The sequence below is a fragment of the Canis lupus genome, chromosome 14, assembly GCF_011100685.1.
Source record: "Canis lupus familiaris isolate Mischka breed German Shepherd chromosome 14, alternate assembly UU_Cfam_GSD_1.0, whole genome shotgun sequence".
In the NCBI taxonomy this organism is placed as follows: domain Eukaryota; kingdom Metazoa; phylum Chordata; class Mammalia; order Carnivora; family Canidae; genus Canis; species Canis lupus.
This window is the reverse complement of record NC_049235.1, coordinates 53,958,521-53,986,020: the sequence shown is the minus strand read 5'-3', so window position 1 is coordinate 53,986,020 and position 27,500 is coordinate 53,958,521. Positions and strand designations below refer to the sequence as shown.

Sequence of the window (27,500 nt, the reverse complement as noted above, 5' to 3'; positions counted from 1 at the left end):
CCACGCTCACTGGCTCCTCAGTTGCAGTGTTGCCATCTCATGAGAATCCAATTCCTTTGGGTTTACTTTTTTGGGTTGGATTTTAATGGAATAAAGAAACTGTGCGAAAGTCTTGAGTTCTGGATAAAGAGCAACAGCAAACAAGAGGTATTTTTAAGACACAAACAAACACATGGAGGTAATTTTTGAAAAAGGATAGCAACAAAAGTATGTTCTGTGGAATTTTTTGAAGAATTTTAATATGCAAGGGGTATTTATTTCATTATGTCACTGCCTTGTACACAAATCTGTGTGACCTGAGACAGAGGATGAGACAAGATTAAGCCAAAAGCTCTGTCATTCTCAATAGGTAGGACTCAACGGACCTATGAGCAACAGCATTTCTGAATAATAACCTCTATTCCAGACGCCAGATATCATCCTTAAAATATCAGGTTTACTTCCTACTCCAAGTCACTTTACATGCTTATTGGTCCAGGTGCCGTCCTCAAACCTCTCTGTGTACACAGAATCTGAACTTCCTCCCGGCTCTGTGTTTTACCCACGCACAACCTGTCTACTGTGCAAGGACCACCTTTTATATACTTCTAAAGACTTTGCTTGACCTGTCCAGTTTGCACTGCTCTCCCACTTTGCCCCTCCTAAACATCTTTTTTTGGTTAATCATTCTGGTGCTCAAAACTACAAAATCTTTGAATCCTAGGACTATATCTATTTATGAAAGACACAGAGAGAGAGGCAGAGACATAGGCAGAGGGAGATGCAGGCTCCATGTGGGGAGCCCGATGTGGGACTCGATCCCAGGACCCTGGGATCACGTCCTGGGCTGAAGGCAGGCGCTCAACTGCTGAGCCACCCAGGCGTCCCAATCCTAGGACTATATCAAACATAATTTTATTCAATGCTCCTATTGCCCAGATTAGGAAAGAAGTCACTTTCCAAGTGACTTTCCAAGTAAGTACAGGTAGAGCCAGGATGAGTACACATGCTGGCTTCTGGAATGTTTCTTAGAACCTTGTTATTCCGGCTATCCCACGTTGCCTTAATCAGGTGCACTATGGTTCCTTTGAGCGGTGGCTGCACCTAGTCTTACCAACGAGGCTCTGACCTTCGCAGATCAGCAGAGCTATACATAGAGCAAACACCTAGTAAAGACGTGTTGATCGAATAAATGATGTGCCATCGAGTCACCAAGAGTTTCACTTGCACTAATTCTAAAAGAGAACATTTTGGGATGCCTGGCTGGCTCAGTCCATGGAGCATGCAACTCTCGATCTCAGGGTCATGAGGTCAAGCCCCACATTGGGTGTGGAGCCTACTAAAGAGAGAGAGAGAGAGAGAAAGAGAATTTCTTTCTGAAATTAAGTATTCTTGGAATCTTTTCCATCCAGAATTAGTTCATCAACAAGATATGAAACCTGGGAAAGATGTGAATAAAATTTTCCCTTAAGGTTACTGTATTAGGCTGCTAACTTACTAAAAAAACTAAAGCCAAAGCCAATAATTATTAATACTCAATTTTTAAAATATTGATTGCAACCAATGTAATACCTAAGAAAGAAAGAAAAAGCAACAAGGGAGGTTGAGTATCTCTGAGAATAAAATTGCTTGAAAGTTATAGGATCTCCATAAATGGATGAAGTCCTTTTCAGTAAAAATACAATTCTATCATGATTATCCCTATTCATAGGAAGTGTCTCATTTTTAGATCTCAAAGCGCTCCATGCTAACACTTGTTTTGTAATATGGCAATTGAAGGGAGATTGAACACAAGGAAACCATGTGCCTTCGGTGGGTTGCAGGACAAATGGGACATTAGTCTTTCCTGTGGCCATTAGCAATATCTTTCCCTTCTTGCACCCATTACAGATATGAGGCTCATTTAATTTATTTCTGTAAAAAAAAAAAGTGGGTATTTCTGTAATGTTCATTTCCTTAAGGTACCTGATGTGTTAACATCACTAAGGATAATTAATTCTTCTAGGGAAAATGTTCCCCTCCACCAGAGGAACGTTTCTGACAATTTGGATAAAATAAAGTATCCTTTTTAAATAAAAACCCTCTCTGTTCAGCGCTCACCAATTCTTCCTTCTGTATCCCCTTCTCCAATGAAATTATTTTACTGTTTTTAATTACCAGGGTGTATTAATATAACAAAATTATGTATTTAGTAGTTTGATTAACTTATACATAGAGTATAACGTAATACTAAATAGTTTAGGCACCTCATTTACAACCTTTGGTCATGCAGTAGTGGCTAAGTGGTTAATAATATAGTGGGCTTTGAGGTTCAAATATTTGGGGTTTGAATCCTAGCTCCCTTACTTCCTAGCTACGTTGACCTTAGGGAAGTTACTTAACAACGTCTCTGGACCTCCTTTCCTTTATCATAAAGGAGGAATAGGAAAGTACCTATTTTATATAATTGTTATGAGGATGAAATGATTTTTTAAATATGTAAACCCGTTGGAACACTGCCTGAGTCATAAGTGATCAATAAATATTAGATACTGTCATGATATAATTACAACCTTAAATACTTTTTGGGAGAAGATATAGTATAGATACATGAATTATTTTTTGAGCACTATATGAGCTTAAAGCTTAATTAGCTCTAAAAATATTTTAGTCCTTCTCCCAAAGTGAGATTTTTATTACTGTATCAGAAACGTCATACAAGATTGATATATGTGCCCCACATATCAGATGCCAGCATTAAGGTTATTAAAGTAACCCTAATAACAGCTGCCCTTCCTTAAAAGTACATTTAAGGTAATAAAATCCAGGGAACAAAATACCACCACAAATTCCTATAATTATTACCAAGAATTATTTACTAATAATTTCCTGAACACTAAACCACTAAGCCCAAAAGCTCTCAGATGTTACATCTCAGATGATTTTTATTTCTTTTTTTTGGTATTTTTTAAAGATTTTATTTATTTATTTGAGAGGGAAAGAGAGTGCACAAGCCAGGTGTGGAGCAGAGGGAAAGGGACAGTCTCCACGCTGAGTGCAGAGCCTGATACAGGGCTCAGTAGCCTGACGCTGAGATCACCATCTGAGCTGAAATCAAGAGTCCAATGCTTAATTGACTAGACCACCCAGGCACCCCAAATCTCGGATCATTTTTAGATCAGCAGACAAAAGCCAATTTCAAAGTAGAAGGGCCGTCATTGAAAAGCTCTATACACAGAGCTCCTACACGCATTCTCCTCTGTCATCCACCTCAGGCTTCATCATTATTTTGTCAGTGAAATCATTAACATGCATGCATTGAATGGTCCAGCCTGCATCACATTTGCTGTGCATATTAGGGCTTAGGAAGTCTGATAATACATGTTGAGCTGGAGGAACCTTAAATAAATTAACTCAAAGTTGACTAAAAAGTGGAACTTTTCAGAGATACAGCAATATTTGTAGATCTGTTAGGAAAAAAAAATTTCTGCCAAAAATTCCTTCATGATTAAGCCATCATGTCTGTAATGATGTAAAGAGCCTCAATCTTGCTTTGACAGGAAGAGCCAATAACGTAACTATTATCTCTTAATGCCAATAATTAACTTAGCAAAAGTTTATTGAATACCTTCTATAGGTAAGGCATTGTGGGGGCATTAAATATCTATGAAAGAACTTAAAGTCAGATGTGGAAGAAATATGTACTCAAATAACTACAAGATGGCCCATCATAAGTGTACTAAGAGAAGGAACAATGAAGTGAGATGGGAGGACTTAATAGCTGGGAGAGATTATTTGCCTCGAAGAAGAATCCCAAAGCAAGTATACTCTTAATGGAATTATTTTAAGGTAATAAAGTAAGAGAAAGTTCAGATGGACCAAAGAGAGAAATCTTTGCCTATCTTGGTGATAACTCTTCCTGGGTTTGAAGGTGGTTTGGATATTCGTCATGCCATTCCTGCCCCAACTGATTTGAAATTTATGCACTGCTTCCTCCAGTGATGACTTGAGGTGTCTTACAGATTAAACTGCCCATCTTAATAGAGTCCTTAGTAATAAGTAAAGGAGAAGCTACTTCAAAGAAAATCAGTTGTTTCCAGGAATAAAAAAGATGATATACATTTGGAACATAAAAGATTTAGCTTTATGTTTTTAAACTTAAGGACATAAAGAAAGAAAAGCAAAATTAGTGGAGTCACTGATTTGTTATTGTCTTACTCATGAGATCTTGAATAAAGGATAGCAAAGAGACTTATTTTTAACGTATCTTTAAGGACGGAGTCTACAAAGTCTGGATTGGATGGTTTTCTAGCCATTCATTTATTTATTGGGCACCTAACAGAAGGTAAACTGTAACGGTCCTTAACCTGATAAATATGTTGCATTTCTTTAAGTGGATTTGGAAGCAAGTTCATCTTTTATTTTAAAGCAAATGATCCACTTGGTAAATAGAGGATGGATATTCTTTCTTTCCTTTTTTTTTTTTTTTAAGAGTTTATTTATTCATGAGAGACACAGAGAGAGGGGCAGAGACACAGGCAGAGGGAGAAGCAGGCTCCCTGCTGGGAACCCGATGTGGGACTCGATCCCCGGACCCCAGGATCACGCCCTGGGCTGAAGGCAGGTGCTCAACCACTGAGCCACCTGGGTGTCCCAATAGTGGATATTCTTTCAAACTAGAATGTACAAATTCATTGTGAATGGTTTAAAAACTCTTCTTTCCACAAAATAGAAGAACTCTAATTCAGCTACGCTACATCTACCACTTCCTATTTACTACAGAAAAAGCAGTGACTTCCATTTCTTGCTTAAAGAAGGCATACCCACTTCCTAATTTAGTGTAATTTACACTTGGGAGAATTAGAATGCTATTTGGAAATTCTTTAGATAATCGGAGGGAAAGTATTTAGCAGTGGAGAGATGGAAAGTCTGTTGTTACTCCCTGAACAGAGAGTTACAAAGCCGGTAAATGAAATGGAAGAACTTCTACAAGGATAAAAGTTACTTCCTGTTATAAGTGAAAAGAGATCAGTTCAATAGACGTGATGTGCCCACCACTGAGCTAGGGGCTGATGTGGACAATGGTTTTCATGGAGTTTCCAGTGTCACAGAGGAGGCAGGACATATACACAAGAAACGCTGATCCCAGGCAGAATATGATATCACAATTGACAAAGTGTTAGGAAAGAGAGGAGGTAAATCCCAGCAATGCGATCAGTGAGTGCTTTATGAAGGAGGCAGGTGTCACTTCAGGTAGGCTTTGAAATATGTGAAAATGTTCATAATGCAGAGACAAGGCAAAGAGCCTTCTGAGTGGAAATGGGGAAAATGGATAATCTTAAATGTGTTGTGGGAACCCTGAGAGTGTGCAGAGGCCATGGAGAAAGGAGGGTTGGTAATAAAGAAATATGTTAGAAAGCAGAACAAGGTCAGATGGTGAAGGGCCCTTGAGTTGCATTTTATGGAGTTTAAAATTTATTCCCTGCCAGCTGAAGGGCTATTGATGGTTTCTGAGCCCGGCAGTGAAAAGACAGAAGAGTTTTTGGAGGACTAACTTGCAAAGCCTAGACTTTGTGTAGGACACTGGACGTAGGGTTACCAGTTAGGAGGTCACTAAACCAGTGTAATAAGATGATGATGGTGAGGAGTAAAGTGGAGGGGTTAGAAACAGTGGAGGGTAAGTAAAGAATTTAGGTTGTAGGCCATGGAGTAAAAAGACCTTGTATCCATTGCTCCTAAATCTAAATACATATGTGAAATGGTTCCCTCATAAACTCTACCGTGGAGCTGGAAGGTTGTAAATCTATGTCAAAAATTCTAAAAGTTAAAAGAGATGACGACTTGATGTAACTCACATGCAATTTTGATGAATCTTTGTCATTTTAATTGAGGAGAAGTTGATCCCAGAAAACTTGGATATTAGAAAGACCGGAAGATATTGAAAATGAAACCTTATCATCCTCTTTGTGATTGAGATGCCGGTAGCAGCAGTGACCACAAAAACTCATAAAGGCTGTTGATATTTCGCACTTAGAAATCTGGTTTATTTTTAATCTTTAGTCTGTGTTTTTATGTCATTTTAAAGGCTTCATCAAAATAAAAGCCTTCTGCACAGCGAAGGAAACAATAAAACTAAGAACAACCTATGGAATGGGAGAAGATATTTGCAAATGACAAATCTGATAAAGGGTTAGTATCCAACATCTATAAAGAACTTATCAGATTCAACACCCCAAAAATGAATATTACAATTAAAAATGAATAGAAGGCATGAATAGACATTTTTCCAAAGATGACATCCAGATGGCCAACAGGCACAAGAAAAGATGTTCAATATCACTCATCGTCAAAAAAATACAACTCAAAACTACAATGAGATATAACCTCACATTTTTCAGAATGGCTAAAATCAACAACACAAGAAAACTGGCTTTGCTGAGGTTGTGGAGAAAGGGGGACCCATCTTATACCGTTGGTGGGAATGCAAACTGGGACAGCCACTCTGGAAAACAGTATGGGGGTTCCTCAAAAACTTAAAAATAGAACTATCCTAAGATCCAGCAATTGCACTACTAGGTATTTACCCAAAGAATACAAAAATACTAATTCAAAGGGATACACACACGCCCTGACGTTTATAGCAGCCTTATGTACAACAGCCAAATTATAGAAACAGCCTAAGTGTTGATCAACTGAGGAATGATAGACAACACGTGCAATGGAATACTACTCGCATGTAAGAAAGGATGAAGTCTTGCCATTTGCAATGAGATGGATGAAACTAGAGAGTATGAAACTAAACGAAGTCAGTCAGTCAGAGAAAGACAAATACCATATGATTTCACTCATATAGAATTAAAAAAAAAACACAAAAAACAAATGAGCATGGGGAAACCAGAGAGAGAGAGAGAGAGAGAGAGAGAGAGATTGGTGGGCAGATGGGTTAAGCAGGTGATGGGGATTAAGGCGAGCACTTGTGATGAGCACCAGGTGTTTTATGGAAGTGCTGAATCACTAATTTTACAACTGAAACTAATATCATACTGTTTGCTAATTAACTGGAATTTAAATAAAAAAAGGAAAAAAAATCTTTTTTAAAACTGAATATCCAAGGAAAAGGACATAAAGTGTGACTACGTTCTCGAGTCCAAAAAATCTAGTTATTTCCAGAGATGAGTAACAAAAAAGAAGAGAGGTAAGCCTTTTTAAAAGTAGGTAACACATATCTGTGAGGGGCTTACTAAGAATCTCCAAATGGTGAATTTTAAAAATGTCCCTACCTTACCATCAACTCAGATACTGATGAACTCTAAGAGAGGGCTCCCAAGCCCTGTCATCCCGCAGGTACACCTCTCTGGGCAGGCTGCCCATAGCAAGGCAGAGGAATTCTCACTTGTTCTCTGAACCAGACCCATGCTTTGTATCTTAGTCACCTCTGCTCATAATCCTTAAATCCTTTCCACCTGTCCTTTCTTTCCTCATCTCTGCTTAATATTACGCTGAAAAATTTGATTACTATTTTTGCAAGCCAAACATGTCAAATAGCAATAATTTCATAAAGTTCACCCTACAAATCTACTTCATGTTAAGCCTAACCCCAAGCTACAACCCTCACAAAGCCTTTTCTGATTCTCTGTGTGGCTACACTTAAGTCTTTAAATTTATAGTTTGGTTGTAAGGCCCTATATTCCTTTACTTGGTCTCTCTCACTATCTATGTGCACATCCATCCCACTATTAGAGTTTTACATCTTTGTGGATTTAGACCCTCTGCCCACTTTCAGCACAGTGTGATGCACCCAATAGTTGCTCATTAAATGTTTATTCAATTCGAATGAATGCAGCTCACCGCTGTTCTGTTCAACCAGCCAAGGCTCTAGTAGAAGGAAATGCCAAGTAGTAATTGATTTTTATGCTCTAGTTCAATCTTTTGGTTTTACCGCCCACACTCAGTAAATGGTATACACCAAAAACACAAACAGAGGACTAACCACATTGACAGACTGATTCATTGCCTAAAGAAATGTGTCGCTCCTTTAGTTGTGAAATTTGTAAGGACCCAAGGCACCAATGAAAGGCAGAAGAAATGTTAATGTTTGCCTATACCCTAAAGCAAAGAGTCAAATTATAATGGGGAAGTTTATCTTTTTAGATTGTGGTCACACAGTATATTCCCTAGAGGAATGTAAATTGTCTTCATTTGCTCCTTACTCAAGTAAAAGGTCCGATGAAGTGTTTCTGGTTTTTGTTTTCTTTTTAGAATAAGAAAGTGAACAAAGTTCCCTTACACTGAGACATTCAAAATGTATTTAAGTAAATGGATGTTAGACTACAGAATCAACGGTGTGTCCTTATTTAGATATTATCAGATGTAATAATTAAAATATTTATATAGTGTCATTATTTATGAGAAACTCAGTGGCATAATGTAAATTTGATCGAGCCTTTCAGAAATTCAATATTTACCAACACCATGAAGCTAATGATAAAATCTTAAATCTTAAATGCTACAGATGTCAACAAAGCTGTGAAAAAAATCTACAATTAATGGCTCATGTCTACAAGACAGGCAATATCGGGAAATGTAAAGTTAATTTTATCAAACATTTACAAGTCAAAACTAAACGTAAGAATAGATTAAAGTTGTTTTTTTGTGTTTTACTCATTATAGAAGATCCCCTTGTATCTCTTCTTTGGGTAATCCCAGTTATTTCAGAAAAACTGTAATATATTTCATAAAGCATACCTCCTAAAAGAGTAATAAACATTTTTTACAAAGAGGTATAATACATCTTATAAAACCCCTCTAAGAATATTTTCAATCTTTCCCCCTGCCCTAGCACACCAGAAGGATAAAACATTCTATCAGTAACTATGGGTCATTACTACAAAAAATGTAACTCCCAGGGTAATAGTCAAAAACCTATCCTCAGATATTAAGGCCCTAATGCTTCAATTTTACTATGGAAATTGATTTTATTTGGCCCAATATAGCAATCACTATCTAGTGAAATAAACTTATATATTCAGTTACTTTGAGAAAGATACCACACATACTGAAATATGTGTAGTCCTTTTTTTTTTTTAAGATTTTATTTATTTATTCATAGAGACACAGAGAGAGAGAGAGAGGCAGAGACACAGGCAGAGGGAGAAGCAGGCTCCATGCAGGGAGCCCGACGTGGGACTCGATCCCGGGTCTCCAGGATCACGCCCTGGGCTGAAGGTGGCACTAAACCACTGTGCCACCGGGGCTACCCCAGAAATATGTGTAGTCCTTAAACCATGTTTTACTTCTACTTAATTTAGTTTGGATATCTTTAACTTACATGGGATACATTGGCTAACTCCAACAGAAAATATTTATAGTCATACAAATAAATCCTTTATTTCTTATCATCATGTCCTAATTGTTGATTAATGACATTAAGAAATATCAGAGCACACAGATTATTGCTATAGGCTAATGCTGTCTATTGATTTGTATAGGTTTTGACTGTTTCACAAAAAACATCAATATTTTTCGAATTAAAAGGTAGTATCTGGATAAGATGGAATTTCCTTGTAGCTATCTACTGTGTCTATTCAGTTCTTGGCACAGAACTGTTGCATGAATAATGATAACCACTAGTATGTAAGCATTATAAAAAGTCAAAGTATATGATTAGCATTTTATCAATTTTATGTGTGTTTGAATAAAATTTGATTCAATTAGTTTGTATTTGCTAATGGCACAGCCCTCATGCTTACTACATAAATATCCTTGTTTTGTAGATGTAAAATGAATCCCAAAACATAAACACTGAATCCTTTATTAAGATGGAAAGATGTAGTTTCATGAGACCTGATTTTTGGTTTTGTCTGTTATTTTTGAGTAGCTAACTCACTATTAACTGATATCTTAGTAAATACAATCACATCAAAAAATAATTTTTAAAAAGTCAGGATTTTTTTCCCCCAAAGAAGTTTTACAGGAAAACTGGTGAAATAATTGATGTTCATTTAGAAAGCATTTGAAAAATGGAGATTAGGGAAATTCAATTTTACTCATTTCCTTCTAGTACATATACAAGGAAATGATATAATTATATTTGGAATTTAAGGGTAGCTTTATAAAAATTACAAGTTTAGTTATATCCATTTGTATAAAGTCATGTTAAAATGAGAAACAAAAAAAATAAAAATAAATAAAAATAAAAAAATAAAATGAGAAACAATTCATGTTTCTTAAACACTTGTGATATTTGGGGTAGGAAGTATTTTAGTTTAACATATCAAAGAAATAAGCTAATAAATAAAACTAAAGTTATAAAAGGAAAAGTTTGTTTTTAAAAGAGAATATTTTCTTAGTACTTTTTCAAGCGATAGATGATCTTAGGCTAATGTGAGTAATTAAATCACAAAGTTACTTACTTGTCATTAAGAAATTATTTATTTAATTTTACTTAAGATTTTATCCTTTTGAAATGATAATGTTCACTCCTTCCACTAAAATAGTGATTTTATATTTTAAATTAAGCACACATTAGAGAAATATTTAATTCTCTTATTTACAAAAGTCAATAAGAAGTCCATATAATTAAAGCTACTAGACATGGTAAATTCACTGTTAACTAATTAAATCATAAAACAGATCTTTACTACTATGGCTCAATTTTTCTCCAGTTTATTATTTTCCAAGATTTTCTCTTTTGTAAATTAAAATAACATTTATCACAAAGATTTTACTGTTGACTGAATTATCTTTATTTTGATTTGAACAAGTCTACACATAGCTGCCATTAGAACAGTACTCAGAACCACTACTCCAGAACTACCCAATTTCAACAGATAAAAATTCTGCTTATCTCCTGATGAAAAGAAAAATATTCCTCCTTCCAGAAATGTATAACCCTTAAGAGGGATAGAAAAATTGGAATGAGCAAATGATTCCTCATTCCACATGTACCTTGTATTATTTATTTTACTCGGAACATAATTAGAAAATGCCCTGCTCAATTTCCTATACTTTTTTGCCTTGGCTAAAGATAAACAGACAAATAGATTTTAATTTTTCATCTTAAGGTTGGAATACAACTTTAATCCTAGTATCTTTAATAAATCTTATATCTCCCCTAATCTGTCACCTAAAAAAACCACAGCCATTTAGTTTTTGATTGCACAGGAATATCATTTCCAGATGATTATAATAAAAGTTTCTCTTCTAAGATACATTGCCAGTCTTAAGGATGCAGTTTATAATTCTATCGTACATCCCAATGGGTCTGACCCTGAGATGGAGTTCCAAAGTTCTATTTAAAGTCAATAGAAGTTCTAAGAAATATAACAAAAAGGTGGATTAAGGTTAATAAAACATAATTTTATAAATTGCATGCATATATATGTATATCAAAATTTCTCTAAGATTCCCTGCCCTTACCTTCAGCAGTATATTGAAATTTATTCAAATTTATGCAACATTGTTTAAAGAAACTGGATTTTACATGATTTGAAGGCTCACTCCCAAATGATTTCAGATAGTTTTGCTGCAGTGCTCTTAAAAAAACATAACAACAAAATACATTATGATTTATCATTCTGTTTGATTTATAAAAGTAATAGGTGTGATCCAAACAACTGCAATAAAAATGAAAATATGGATGTAATTACTTTGATCTTGATGAGTACAAAAAGATTTTGCCCAATGTCAGAATCACACTGGTTGCCTATTGAGATACGGTTGGTAGTATTCCATTTTGTGTCTCATAAATGGAAGCTTTCCACAAACATTAGGCTATGGATCTAAAGATCCTTACATTTCTAATCTGTTGGCCAGTGAAACAAAAGACAGTCTAATTTACAGCTTGACACTCAGCCATAAGTCAGCTTTGGGCTGCTCCAGACCTCCTTTAAACCATTCATCCAAGATTTGTGTTTTTTCCTTGTTTCTTGGACTAAGTTTCAGCCAAAAACGTCAGGATGGATGTAGAGTACACAAAATGTATGTCCCTGTTCCGTTCTAATTCCTTCTTTGATAACTTGGGTTCGGGTCCTTGAAGACCTCGCCCTCAAAGTCCTTGTAACTGGGCCCTATGGCTGTGGCTAGCTCTTCCGGATGCGGCTCACCCATTTTCCTGGACTGCTGTCTGTTTCCCTTTGCTGAAAGTCCTGATGAGACACTGCCCACCCACTGCTAGCGCTTGATGAAGCTCTCTCCTGGATATCTTCGCAGAGGTTGCTCTCCACCAGGATTACATATATATGGTTCATGTCATTAGGTCCCTCTAATCTGTGAGACTGGCTGCTCTGCTGAAACTATTCCTTTGCTCAAATTAAATTGTAGGATGGACTCAATGTGCAGTTTTCTCCTGAACTATGCTAAGTTATGCTCTGTTAGTTCTAAGCAAGAGATTGAAATTGGGAGTAAAACCAATATTTACCTCTTATTCTAAATCTAGTATGTTTTGTCCTTTTTTTTGACCTGCTAATTAACAAAAGGATCTTAGATTTCACGTTGTGAATGTAAATTTTTCTATAGTCAGGTAACACTGTGTGACCAATGAATACTTTTGTTCCTGACTTTTAAATGTTTTGATGATGATGTTGAATCAACTAAAGAACTCTTGTTTCCACTAGCTATATGAAACTCTCTGGTCATCTGTTGCTTAAACAAATTCATAAATTCTGCCGTAATGATGAAAACTGCTTATGGAACGTAGAAATCGTGAGATAAAGTTTTAAACTGCATTCTGTGGTGCCAAAGTATTCAAGCATATTGTGGTACTTATGTTAATGATCGATTTTAAATTCTGTCCAAGTAGTTAAAATACATACAATTTTAACATATATGAAAATGTAATTGTTCATGGAGAGCAATTTCCCATTAAGTAATATTCTGAAATTATAGTTGACTTTACATAATAAATCTTTTTTAGTCGTAAAACGCCTATAGTCACCAAATATATGTCGACTCCCCAAGCCCTATGTCAAAAGCTGATGTTAAAATACCATATGGGTATGTAAAAATCTTCTGTTTTCCCTGGTAGTAGAAGTAGGAAGAAATTAATACTGAATAGCAATATTCACTTTTTAACAATTCAGTCAATGACATTTTGACCCTTAGAGAAAGGAAATTTCTAAGGCTCAACCAGTGTTAGTGCAAATGAAGATGTACCTTCTAACAAAGTATCTTCTTTAGATATGAAACAGAAGCAGTAAGCTACAATACCGTCAGCTAAAAGTTTTCTGACACACTTTGCCTAAATAGGTGGGGATTCATACCATGGATGTCAGATATCATCTGTATAGTTCTATAAAAATCCTTCAAAACCCTATAGGAACCCACAAATTTCCACAATTGGCACGGTAGGGATACAACACCTTTTAGCTGAAGGCACTGTACCTCTGGGAGGATCTTTTTATTAAGAGGAACTAGAATGAGTTGTAAGTGCCACATATGGGGACCGGAATAATGTAAAAAAGAACAGCAGCCACTGAGCCACACTTGTAGCACTTAAAAAAAAAAAAAAAAAAAAAGATGAGATGATAAAGAGCTGGCATAATCATAAGTTCTGTACAATCACTTTGGAAAGAGATCTCAAAGCTAACTAGCAAAGTTAATGAAAAGTTCAGAGATTAAATAAAAATGGAATTAAACCAGAATGAAAATTATGAGACCCAGAAATGTTAGGACTAAAAAAATAAAATAAAATAAAGGTGACTAAAAAGTTGTGAATTAGAAAATCTGCAAAACAGCTCTGTAAAGCAAGGGTAAAAAAGCTTTTATGTTTAGGGCTTCATAATGCCTCTTAATGATGCAAAATATCAGCAAACAGTGTGGGTTTAACAGGCATGAAAACAATGAAAGGCAGCACTCTACTTGCTCAAGTTGTCTGTCACTTTCAACCGCTCGCCTCGGAAATACAGAGCCACTCCAATTTTAAATGCTTTTGTCCACAGAGAGATCTAAGGTCTGTAGGGATTTTATATAAAATATCACCAACTAAAGGTGTAGGGTCTGCAAATTCTACATGTACCTAGAAAGAGCAATTTAAATTTTCAGGCAGCCAAAGAGAATAGAAGGAGGAAAGGCAGTATTATGTACATGAAAATCTTCATAATGCCTCAGAACAATTCACAATTTATATTAAGATTTTCAATATTATTTTACAAAATGGGAGTCTGGTGGTCCCTCTTAGCTGTCTTTGGTTGCAAAATATCATTGCCAGGACAGACTGAAGTTTATTGCTGGAATGATACAACTGAAGTTCTCGAGAAGGGTGTTGTAACGAGGACTGGGACATGTGATGTATAGAAAGTTCTGGGGCACAGAGAATATGCGCTCAACACGTTGATCAAAAAGATTAATGTGACCCCCATTGCAGTCCCGAAATAATACTACAGTACTCTTTTCAAGTGATGCTTCAGCTTTCGATTCTCTTACTCTAAAGTTTTGGCTTCTAAGGACACAACAAATTTATTTTCTAGTCTTATATGAACCGTATTAACATTCTGATTCTATATAAAGGATCCTTAACTCTCACATTTCAAATATTTGCTTTAATAAGAGGGGGAAAATATAATAATCACCTGCAACTAATATAGAATATTAGCAAGTAGAACTTTGAAATGACAGAGGCAAAGAGGATTCAGGGATGACATGTAGGAAATGATCTGAAAACTCAACAGGAGGAGACTCTAATAATCAGAGAGGAGAATGATGTGACAATGGGAGGCTTTGTGCGTAAAGCCCTCAATACAAAACCAGTTCAGGGAGAGCACTCATTTTGATCTCCAGAAACAAAATTTGAAAATATAAAAATAGGAATCTCATTTAAACATGTTTCAAGAGCAAAAAAGGCAAATCTGAGCCAACTTATAGAGAGTGAGGAGAAACAACTGATTAGTGAAAAAGAGAGAGAGAGAGAGAAACAACCAAGTTGAACTAAATATGGCAGGTAGATCATTAAACTTCTCTTTTTGCTTCAGGTTTGGAAGAAGACAGGAAATGGACGGATTATACCAGAAGTGAGTTCACCTTCCAGCTCTGCTCTCGATGTTTTCTAGTCTTTTCAGTCAAGTCTAACACATTGGAGAAGACAGTAAGTTCAAATGATTTCCCCTTGAACGCAGCATCAATCCTCTGTAAGTAGTCTTTTTAAAAGGCAAATATTGATAGAAAATAGGATTCTAAATTAATTTTACTCATACTCTGCAGAACTTGGAGACGTCAATAAGTAGTGAATATTGGCACTGAGATACATAAGGATAAAGTATTCTAAAATTGTGATGATACACAGTTCAGGCTTTTTTTTTTTTTTTTTTTGAGAGAGAGAAAGGGAAAGGGGGAGGGCAGAGGGAGAGAGAGGCTGATGCAGGGCTCGATCTCACAACCCTGAGATTATGACCTGAGCCGAAATCAAGAGTCAGACACTTAACTGACTGAGCCAACAGTGCCCTACAGCTCAGACTCTTAAGGGAAGTACTCTTTCCATTTGTTCAGATCAAGATGGCTCTAGGACTCTTGACAGCAGTAGAAAATAGAGATTTAAAAAAAATCTATTTGATTGAAAAGACTCAAAACAAGTTTAAAAAAACTTAGTATGTAGAATCTATTATCATTCAAGCGGGCTTTAACCTTTCCTACTTTTTGCTAAAACCCCTTGAACATTCGATTTGATTAATAACGCATTAATTTCAGTAATTTTTTTTCTTTTTAAATTCACCTTCAACAAGATAAATAAAATTTAACAAGGTCTGGGAGGATAATCACACATGAGGTGAAGGGGCCTGCTACTTACTATTCAGATAAATTTGAAGAGTTATAAAATACATATAAACTAAATAATGAAAATTAAAAATAAAACTTCACAAGTGCACTCTACCAATATTTAGAAAGATCTCTTAGCTCCCACATTAAGATGAACACTATATTTAGTTATCTCTTATTCCTAAAAATCCCTTGTTCTCCCCCTCCTTCCTCCAGAATCCTGGATTCTCCTCTTGTAGGGATTACTTCATGAAGTCAAATCATTTCAAAAAATTCATCTCCCATTTGATTCTTCATAGTCATTATCATAAGGTAACTGAATACTTACTTTGTATGCTCTAACGTGTCAGAGGTTTCCTGTACTATAATACGTCTAAAACATAGTTTCTGACCTTTAGCTGGGTCCCCATCTCTGCAAAGTGAGCCTGCAGCAGGCATGAATGCACATGTGCTCACACGCAGGCTGTGTTAGTTGCGGACAATAGTCTGTGCATTAAGCTGTCCAGAAGTGTGGAACAGAGTGTGGGTCCTGACAGCACAGTTACTCAAGAAAATAGGACCAGGCCCTTAAAGAAAGATAGAATTTAGGTGGGGGAAAGAGGATGAAAAGCCAAAAAAAGGGAAAAGGCAGGCAGGCAAGTACACAGCGAAGGCAAAATGAATGCACTGGTTTGGCAAAAGCCGTCATTCAGGGCATTCTACGAGTTAAACTTGGGAGTGGAGACAAAGTGTTAAATGTGAAGCATCAATTGTAGAAAATAGATGATAATTTGGTATCTCCTCTTCTCCAAGAATAATTTATAGGAAGCACTAACCCATAGCTATTCCACTCCTCTAAAGCTTCAAAACATCTTCTCTACCCATCCCAGGGATACTTCTGTTTTCTACTATGTTACCATTTGGATTTGGATTTTATCCTTTTGGAACTGAGTACAAAGGGCAAACAAACAAACAAACAAACAAAGTTTGGTTTCCTTAATCTAAGGACGTTTATGTTCTTGGATTCAACAAGTAAAATGCCGAACACATAATTTTCCCTCTTGAGCCATGTTCTCTCTTGCAACTTCTATTTCTCCTTGGGAGCTTCCAAAGTTGCTATGACTTTTCCTTATTTTCCTCTTTGTCCCCAGCATTCAGTGGGTTGTCTTATCTGGTCTTTTTTTCCAGAGCACTTCTTGCAGTGGTTCCTTGCTCTCTGCTCCCAGTCTAGTACTTAGGTCAGGTACTACCTACCACAAGAATTAATCTTCTGTTCTCAGTATCTCCCAGCTCCAGAATATCCTACCATCCGTGAGTTTCATCTGCACACGTCCACATCACTCTTCCTAGAGCACAGCTCTGACATTACCAGGCTTCATACTCACTCAAACACCACAGCTTGATACGTAAGACACGCAGCAGTCTACTTCCACCACTTCATTTATTCTAAATTCTATTTTTTCTTTTTATATTCTGAATTCCTATCAAACCTAATGCTCAATGTCTTCTAGGCATATATCATGCATTCCTGTTCTCGGTGGGTATTATTCACCTGAATTGTTAATTATCTATAACCTCAGATAACATTTTTTTTCCCCCTGAAAAAATCTCTTATCCTGCTGACTCGGAGTAACCTGCTCCCTACCATAAATTTCTGACTCATATTGTTTCCTTTTGTGGATCAGCTTACTTCACGAGTTATAAGAGGAGGGTGAGAGGAAAAGGAAAGGAATGGCCAAGGAAACTAACCATATGTTTATGGTCAAGATATGCCTTAAAAATGCATTAAAATGTGAACTAAATCTTAATATTGTTTTTTTAGTTTCAGAGAGTAACAACAAGATATTACAAGATGTAATATAACTAGTGACTGTGTCCACAGCACTATGAGAGGCACGGGGAGGAAGTGTGATCTTCCATACACTCATTTCATTTGAAAGACTCCTATGAGGTAGGTATTATTATTACCTACCTCATTTTGAGTTGAGAACACTGAGGAGAGAAATGAATCCTGCTCAGCTACTAAGTGCTAAGTCTGGGGTGAGAACCTCTACCACCTGTCACAAGAGCCCGTAAACCGGAAGCGGAAGGCCTTTCTGCCTCTCCCTCACTATTCCATTAGTATAACTGCTCCCCTTCAGGAAAACAGGGACCATGGCTTCATTTCAGGGCACATAAGCGTGCAATTTGAGTGTTCTCTAACAATTCCTCCACTTCTGTTTAATTTTCAAAATACTTTGAAGTGCATTTAATTACATGCATCCAAACTTTGGAGTGAGAGAATCAGATATTTTTCCTTTGCCTCATAATGTACATAAAGTGCTTAGCATTCTTTAAGTACAAGGATATTAAAACCCTATAAAGATGAAGATACAGAATACTGAAGTGACATGCCATCAGTAGTATTTGACGTCTAACATACAAAAAATTAATAGCAGCAGAAACAGATTCAAAGAATGAATGACAATGTTCTGCAAGATCATTAAGATTTTGATTACAATTTATATAATTTAGGAAAAGACCCCATTTGGTCTTCTAATTTTTATCTTTTCTGGAATCTACTTCCAATAAGCCAAGGGAAGCTTTCCTTATATCCCTCTATGGAAAATACATGTAAATATTTTTCACATGCACTAATTCATAGGGGCAGAAAACACATGATACATTGGCCATGAATATTTTAGGTTTATAAACCCATAGTGGCAGGACATCAGGCATTAAATCTTTATTTTTTACACATTATTTTACACATCCTATTTTTTTCACTGAGATATTTCACAAGTAAACGGAACTCAATTAATACTATGATGAAGAACTAAAATAGCCATTGCCAAATGAAAAAATACAGCGAACCTGGCAATGCCATCCTTTAGCCCAATTATTATCTCAGGTTGTAAAAGAAAATGTTTAGCAAATGACTTGATTGAATCATCATTATTATTTTTTAAATATTCTTATCACTGGACACTTAACACTTCAGAAAACACTCCTTTACGTATCCTCTCTGTATGGTACGCAACCACCACTCCACACTGCATGTCAACACGGGGAGTTATACCAGCAGCTTAAACACGTGCATTATGAATGGCTTTCATTTTTCTGAAATAGGTCTTTTTTAAAGGGGGGAACACAGGATCTAACTCTTGTTTGCTCTTTAAAGTTTTATTGTTTTAGCATTTTATACAGAGAGCGAGCACCAGCATACTCAGGAGAACTGCTAAAAGTAAAAGGCCTCAAGCTACCCACTGCCTGGCTGATAGGATAAAGCAGAGGTATAAAAACTTTTGTCTGATTGCTCACTTCCCTTGTTTTAGAGTACTGCTATTCTCAAGAGCATATATTCATGTTCTTTCTACTTTGAGTTTTATTACTTCTTTTGTATTATTTAATACATCTAAAGACACTTCCAAAAGACAAATTTTTCCATTTTGAAAAAGTAATGGTTTGGAACCTGATAAAACACATTAATGTTCACAGTGTGTTTTTTGCAAAGGTGATAGAGTAAAAGTGCTATAAAGCAATTAGGTGCATGATCTTAAAGACATTAATATGTCAAATAGAATAAGATGTTTAAAAAGTCAACAAAAATAATATCCTAGGAAAGGTCAAATGGAAATAGGCACGTATAAAGACCACATTTCTCACCCGGGTCTTTGACTACATCCTTAATGTAGAAACGGGAAAGAAAATATAAAAATGAGAGAAAGTACTATCCTTACCTCAATAACTTGAAATTAGAAGTATATGCTGTTTAACTCCAGGAAGTATGGACATAAGCGTTGACTCATCCTAATAACTGGATGGTGTAATATGCTTCATTATTCAGATTATAATTTTTTCCCCTTGAATTCTAAGTTCTAGCAGGGTCAATACTTTTTAGTAAACAAGAAGCTGATATGCTTGGCCTATTGAACAAGGCCAGGCATTTTTTAAAGTGTCATACACATTTCTGAAATCCACAATACATCAATTTTTAATATATCTACTCTCTCAGCTCCATTAAAAAGATGGTAGGGGAAAGATTTTAGAGTAATTAATGATATAGTTAGCTGCTAAATATTAATAGGAATCGTAGTCTTGCATAAAATATAACATATAAACCTTGCCAATACAGACGCACCAGTAATTAAAGTTGAATATGTAATTACACTGATTTATAAGACAGGCAAAAAGTTACACTTTACTAGCTTCTATGTAAACTGTGGGTAACAGTTAAACTTTGCATTTTACGGTTTATAAAAACGGGCAGTATCTTGACTACAGTTCATAAATGGTTTAGAGACCTGTAATAGTAGTAAAAATTACGACAACTTACTCCATCGTGAATATTTTTATTGCACCATACAAACCAAACTGTGATAATGACCCATAAGATGTGGACTCGTCTTAGACACTGCTCTACCCCCAAGAGAATGTTAGTAGGACTAAGAATCTGTAGAGGGCTGCTGGTACGATAATTATGGGACACTGGAGAGAATCTAAAAGATGCATTAAAACCGATTTTGATACACTTTCCAGTATCACGGACATGGGGCAATTTAACTCTGCTTAACACCAGTGTTTTGTACTCATATGGCATCGACCCTTCAGGGGAGTCCTGCATGTCAGAAGCACACGCGTCCAGGCCCTTCCCGCAGCCGGTCGGCTAGCCCACTTACATGTGCGGCTGCGGCGAGCAGCCCGGACTGCTGTTCCCGTTGCTGTCGATGTGGTCCAGCGAGCCATTGAGGTCTTCGTGGACGGCCTGAAGCAGGCCGCTGGAGGCGTTATTGATCAGTCCCGGGTTACTAAGCAAAGGTAAACTGCTCTCCGCCAAGGCAGCCTAGTGAAATGAAGAAGGTGTAAGGCAACTTTGGAGATGCCCTTTAAAACATATATATTTTTAAAGATCTATCTCCTGTGAATAGGTTCGGATCACAATGTGGACGTCTTAGAAGCGTTTAAAGAAAATGTACAGGAAGGATGCCTAGCTGGCAACTTGTGGCGGAGATATCAAGAAAATTAAGTGTGATGCGAAAGTGTAAACACAAGCTCCGCCAACAAACTTTTTTTTTTCCCTCGTGTTTCAGCCTTTTGCAGAAGGAACTGCGGTATTCTCACATGTAGTGAAAAGCCCCAACACAGAAGCAGTCGCTCTGCCTTTTAAAAAATGACCAGGACTTAGCTCAAAATAAAGAAGTCCTGACATTTGCCTCCTCTGCATAAAAATTATATATTATAATTAAACTTTAAAGTTTTTGCCACAAGCACCATGTTCCCCAACACTATGATGTGAAATCATTTATGACAGCCTGGATAAATATTAATGCATAGCCACATGCATTTGCAAAAGCTTCTATCAATCTAGCATTTGCAGGAAAACCGAGTGTTCCAGATTTTGCCACAGGGTGTCCTTCTTGCTTCTTCACATCAAAAGTAGCTTGAATTAGAACCAGTGCTTTCTACAGTACTAGGTACTACAACTTACTTGGATGATAAACCAACTCTTAAGAACAATCATAATCCCATCGAAATACAAAGCATGCAGAACAAAACAACAACAAAAAGGCAAAACATTCAAACACAAGGACAGCGGCAAGGTGCCTTTATTGACATTACCTGCAAACTGGCATTGAGAGCTGCTCCATAGCCTAAACTGGTAGGTATATTTTTTACTAAGGTTGGGCTTCTGGAAGAAAAAAATATAAAGACCATCTATAAGTCAAAATAGAAAATATGTGGATCTCACAAATCCTAGCTACAAAGATAGGTTCCAGACTGCTGTCCCACACTGCTATGCCAGAGCGAATGTATCTAAGGCCACAGAAATGAGGCGATAGATTTCAAATATGTAACTCTCTACGTATTATATAGCAACCTGGTCCAGAAAGGCACAAACTTTAGACTAAGATGTACAGGCAAAGTGGGGCATGACCTTGAGCATCCCCTAACCCTGTTTCTGGCTATGTGAAGGTTTTATTTCCAAGAAGAACAACATTCATATAAAATTTTAAAAATGTAAATATACAACACAATTACCAATTTGATGCAATCAGGAAATAATTAATAGTTAATTTCAAGAACACCACGAATTAACATAACAAATTACCATAGTTAATTAAATGACAACATAATGGATTAACTATTTCTTGAATGTAGAAAATAGCGCATCCTTGACTACAGAAATCAAAAGTGAAGGACCCATAGTAGGTAAAATGCATTAAAGCCTATGTCTTCACAGAATGCAGGGGGGGCGAGGTGGGAGGGGGAGGGAAACGCTACATGGAGTTAATACATTAGGCACAAAATGTGTTCTATTCTATTTCTGGCTTAAGTTTGGTAGTCTTGTTGTCTTGGAAAAAAAGAGTGATTTCAAACTTCCTAGCCAGTGATTTTTCTCACTCTACAAGATGATCATATCTTGATCATCTTACTAACACTAACACGTAGCTGGAGCGGTTGCGGAAAAAGCAGGGTGGGTCCTAAGAATAAAGTTTGGTCCGGAAAATACAAAGAGTATTTAGGAAACAAAATCACTAGTTCTTTAATAACATCTTTTCATAAATTCTTCATCAGAAAGGCACTTTCAGGAATACCAGTGCCTGCAACATCCGCTTGATTTCAAAGTAGCCTTTTGTGTTCTATGAGAGGCGATAGTATCGTATAAATCCGGGGTGGGATCCATCTCCAGGAAACATGTTCCATAAGGAAACACATTTTTTTTTTCGATGCAAGTAGAATGCTGAATGGGTTGCACAGCAACCAAAACAGTCCTGCGATGATTTTTATGGAAAACATGGGTCGGATGGATAACTGTTGATGTGCACCGTTTACAGCTAGATTGAAAAAGCGGTTCACTGACAAGGGACATTTAGCATGCCGTTAGCTGACTGTCTCCCCACCGCACCCCACCCCCCACCCCAACTTAAAAGTGTTCACTTTTTCTGGGGAATGCAGGGATCCCAGAAGCATCCCAAACGTACCCTGTTATCTTTTGTGACCTTCGCTTCTGGTACTCAACTTCATCCACAGTCCACACCGCCCCTTTAACGTTTTCTACCCGAACAAAACACTTGTGCAGGCTGAGGTTATGACGTACGGCGTTCTAAATCACACAGAAGGGAGGGAAAAGGCGGCAAAAGAGAGTACTGCTTAATAAGGCAGCCACACAGACTGCATTATCGATCTTCCTTAATCAGGGAGAAAAATCTTAACATGTTTAAGCGCTAAAATCAAAATATGGCATGATATTATAAACCCCAAACTTACAAATTACTGGAATCTGCAGTTTGAACTTTGTGATAAGAGAAGCTTCCAAGCTATTTTAATAATAGCTGTGTCAAAACCTCCCTTTCATTGAACTGGTCTAAATTGCAATATCTGTACAAATTACAGTATCTTTGAAAATGCCAGAACAATTAGGTCAGCTCTGTTGTGTCCCTGATCAAGCACTCAGGGATGGTTGAAATGTCCAAAGGAACCAGTCCTGCTTGAGGTATTAAAATGCTAAAAAGGCTACAGTGACAAGTGTTAATTTTGCACAAAGCTTTATGCAAATAAGCTCAAAGGCATTCTTTTCATCCCTATAATAATGAAATGACAGAGTTTGTTTATTCTGTATTATTAGATGACATATGCAAGTTACAGTGTAATGTTCCGCCTGCACAATAAGACACACTTAGGCTTTTTTTTTTAAATTCCCAATAAAGTTTTTGTAAATGTTAAACTCAATTGAAAGTCATTGGTGGAACCCGAGAGTACATTTTCTTCCCATAATGATTATGCAAACAGATGTTGTTGGCAGCTTTGTATTAGAGTAATTACTCAAAATTAACATTTTTAAATCAAATTAAGTCATTCCTAAAATTTTAACTATAATAAATATACGCTAGACAACATAATTTACCTTGAGTATTTTCCATGAATCAAATTATACATCTAAGCAAATATTTCTTCCTGTCAAGGTATACTGTCATATAACTATCAAGTGCTCAGAAATAACCTAATTCTTATTTTACGAATATAAAACAAAGTAATTTTGATGAAGATTTCTTTCTATTTGCACAAAGGCAAGCTTCTGGCTTGCTTTAAGAGAAGAATTCTTAAAAAAAAAAAAAAAAAAAAAAAAGCATAAGCAGATCTAGCATCTGACCTGAAATCCAAGGATTTGATTGATCTTAATGCCCATGGCTCTGAATATGATAATTTTAATATTAATGAGCAAATGAGCAGTTTTATTATGCATGCGATATAGTTAGAACTAATAAGCTGTTCAGAATGAGTTTTGCTGGATCCCCGAGCTGTGGAGATGAGACCAAGCTAAGATATTAAATCACCTTTCATTTCTTTTAAAATTTCTTTCAGTAAATCAAATGACGGAACATTCAGTACATCCTCTAATGAGTAACAAAAGAAAATGTAAACCTTCAACATAAATATTACTTACTGAAAAACCTCCCAAACATATATTGTGCAGATTATTGCTGACATTTTCTTTATATAAAACACATACCAAGTCACTGTGCATAAATAAAACAATTACCTTCATTTACAGTACCACATACTGTAGCAACTAATAACATCTAAACATTTTGTAAATTAAAAGCATTCTGAGCCTCACACCCATATATCTGTAATCGCTTGCCAGATTAATTTGCATTTTAAATCCAAATTAATTCACTTTAGCATATCTCACAGTCTAAAATTCTTAGTATGCTGATGAGTGCTTTGCTGCTTCTATTCTTCTCAGCTACAAACATTTTCCCCTTTTGTACCAAATGGCTTGTGGCTAATTGATGTTTCTGACTGCTTTTTGAAATGAAAATAAAACAGTTCACTTAGTCTGCGCTGAGTGTCCTTATCTTTCCAGACGTTGCTCTTTTCCAAAAATAGATGCACAGAACTAACATTTTTTTTAGCTCCTTGTAGGATCCAGACAATGAAGTTGTTTGGACAGGGATATAGATGAACCCTTTTGTCTAAGTAAATAAACTGCATTTATGTTCTGACAGGATAATATTCACTTTACTTTCTTTTAGTTCCAGCTGAGTGGCCATGGCCCTCACTCCCGTGGCAGCTCCAGTCCGTAGGATGAGGCATGATGTGTACAAAAGGCGCAGACCAAGACAAAACCTACAGCCTCCATTTGTTGCACAAGCCAAACAGACATTTTTCAAACTAATTAGCCAATAATATGCAAGAGAAAAAGTAATATCGTGCGACTAACAAAGGTGTTGATGATTGAGTGCTCACACTGTAATTAGTGTGTCAGGCCCTCGTTTCTCTGCCAAGCCTCAGCTATTAATTGCACCAAATTAGAAAACTATATCAGAGGCAAAATTATTCTTTCACTTGTCATTTTGAGAGAGGGAATTCATTCCATTCAAGAGGCAGGTTAAAAAGAGGGGAAGCAGATACTAATCTGCTTATGTCATGTAAATAAATGTTCCTAGTGCTATCTGGAAGGAACTGTGGGAGGCATCTTCAAACTGCTCGGGAAAGTAGTTACCTTCCAAGTTGCTGCATTTCGCCTGAAGTAAGCAAATGTCCGTGTAAACCAGCTGTAAATTTCATTAAGTGTTAACTGCCTGTCAGATGACTCCATGATAGCCTGAAATGAGACAAGATACATAGTGACATAAAATAATGGTTTACTAACTAGGCTGGATGACACTTTCTCATCCAAGCCTCACTTTAAGCATTAATGAATTTTAATTTAATCAGGCAAAGTTAATTTTCCTTCGACTTACCTGCCTTATGAGAGTTGCATAAGTAAATGGAGGTCTGACATCTGCATTTTTATAAAATTCGTAGTTTGGGGCAATCTCTATAAAAATAAAAGCTAGGTGTTAATTCTGCTAATAATTCACAAGGCATATAATTGATTTTTCATATTTTCCCCTAGTATTGGTGAAGTGATTCAGTGAGAGAGCCACTGACTAGTGAAAGCACAAAGCATGACAGTGGAATTGAATTATATGGAAAAGGCCATTTCTGACGTCAAGTGCAAATGAAGCGTCCCCTAGTTGTTCGCGGTCCTTCAGGAGCTGTGCGACCAGCTGGCCTGAGGATTTTTTCCAACAGCCAGGTCCTCTTTTAAGCGGGTGGTTTAGGCATGTTCTTACATGGACTTCTGCCCCCCTGCCCTAATCTTTGCTTTTGCTCGTATAGGACTCCCTGAAGAACGACAGGATCATCTCTCTCTCTCGGCATCTGTGGCCATCTAACAAAGGAAACGTGAAATCCTCACAAGCGCCCATGTTGAAAATAACTTCACTTTTTGTAAAAAAAAAAAAAAAAAAATCAACAACAAAAAAAACCGGGGGGGGGGCGCCCTCTGGGTTAATAACGGTTACAATGTGTGACTGTGATTATCCAGATGCCCCTGGGCAGGGGGTGAGGGGACGGGGGTGGGGGGGGAGCAGGAGGGGGGACGAGAGGGAGAGAAGGGACATTTGTGTGCCATGCAAACTTGGCCTCCCGTACGCATCTTAAGCAAAGTGTGGGCATCAGGAGCTGTGGTGGCACCTTGGCAAGGGCTGAGTCGTGGAAGGCCTCAAGTGTCTTGCGTAAAGCATCGGTGCTTCGCGTCCGTCCTCCTAGGGCTCCTCCCCTAGCGTCACTCTCACATGTTGTCTGGCTACGGTCCGGTCCTCCCTCGGAGATCCAAGGGCCTCCCCGAACCTCGAGGTGACCGTCTGGGCTATCCTGACCACACACCTCTCAGGGTCTCTAACGGGGAGAGCTCCCTTTCCTGAACAACCGTTCAGAACGATCCATCATGATGTGCTCAGGGAATCGCCCCTATCCACAGTTACCAGGAATAAAACAATTATCACTCCATAAATCATGACTTGAGTTTCCATGTGCTCTGGAATGGCTCATGTACAGTTGCTTCGACTACAGTTTTCCTCTCCCAAAGTAAAAGAGCTCTACTGAGCATTCATATCCTACCTGATGACATGGGAATGTTGTATTTGTCTGAATGTCGCCTTCGTATGGCTCCCACATTGGGCACACTGGCTGGGGTGATTACTGAGGGTCCCTGGGTAATCGGGGTGACTGGGGCCGTTGGTGTGGTAGGGGTTTGAGGTAAGCTCTGTGGGGATGTCTCCAACATGTTCTTCGACATGGTGACACTAGACACCAGATTTAGCTGCAAAGGCCCAAGAGAAGGGCAGGAAAAAGGTAGAGACAAGAGAAAAAGACTTAAAAAGGTTTGACAAATGAGAGTGGATTCACTTCTACAGCTGTGTTGCCACTAATAAGCTGCAAAAGGAAGCAGCCAATCTCAACTAATTACAGGATGAAATTGTATCATAAGAACTCTAATTAGAGGATGCTGTTAGAGGTTATCTAATAATCTCCTGCAATGTTACTTAGGACTAACTCCTTCTTGTCCTACCAGACTTCAGCGAAAAGTATATTTCCTTAAATAAAAGCCAATTGCTGATTATTGACTGCCCCTGTTGTTAAACAGGTCTAGCCCCCGGTGAGGCAACAACAACAGCAATAATGAAGGATGCAATGTTTCCAACCAACAGGACTTCAAGGAAGTTGCTATTCTGTTGCTGCCAGAATTTTTTTTTTTTTTCCATAGTCCCAAATCTCAGCTGAGAGGCTCCAGCCAGCTGGAAAATTTTACACTGACCTTTAGTCTCCTTGCTAATTTGGTGGAATGGTAATGACATTACTACATATTCAAACAAAATTGTCTTAATTGCAAATTAGCCGGAGGAGGCTGAAAATTTTCAAATTAAATCTGATTGGAGATGGAGAGAGGGAAATGGAATTTCCTCACTAACAATCATTTGTGGCATGTGTTAACAAATATAATG

At 37.1% G+C, this 27,500-nt stretch overlaps 2 protein-coding genes across 42 annotated transcripts in view; one reads left to right on the top strand and one right to left on the bottom strand.

Moving 5' to 3' along the window:
* The window catches only part of FOXP2 (forkhead box P2), a 555,335-nt gene that overhangs the window by 9,127 nt on the left and 518,708 nt on the right, over nucleotides 1-27,500 (bottom strand). For all 21 annotated transcript variants that reach the window (XM_038557404.1, XM_038557405.1, XM_038557402.1 and 18 more), the window contains 6 exons: nucleotides 26,617-26,818; nucleotides 25,413-25,489; nucleotides 25,172-25,273; nucleotides 22,647-22,768; nucleotides 21,283-21,352; nucleotides 20,343-20,506 (listed from right to left, as the gene is read on the bottom strand). In XM_038557404.1, the coding sequence (XP_038413332.1) occupies nucleotides 20,343-20,506; nucleotides 21,283-21,352; nucleotides 22,647-22,768; nucleotides 25,172-25,273; nucleotides 25,413-25,489; nucleotides 26,617-26,818 (737 nt within the window). The remainder of the gene's footprint in view (nucleotides 1-20,342; nucleotides 20,507-21,282; nucleotides 21,353-22,646; nucleotides 22,769-25,171; nucleotides 25,274-25,412; nucleotides 25,490-26,616; nucleotides 26,819-27,500) is intronic.
* Nucleotides 1-27,500, top strand: part of LOC111098841 (vasodilator-stimulated phosphoprotein-like) — a 70,216-nt gene that overhangs the window by 19,514 nt on the left and 23,202 nt on the right. For 4 of the 21 annotated variants that reach the window (XR_005369757.1, XR_005369764.1, XR_005369750.1 and 1 more), the window contains 6 exons: nucleotides 14,925-15,080; nucleotides 15,922-16,017; nucleotides 17,507-17,635; nucleotides 18,845-18,956; nucleotides 25,568-25,750; nucleotides 25,834-25,970. The gene's annotated coding sequence lies outside the window, so the exon portion shown is untranslated. The other 17 variants (XR_005369759.1, XR_005369752.1, XR_005369751.1 and 14 more) reach the window with 17 other exon arrangements.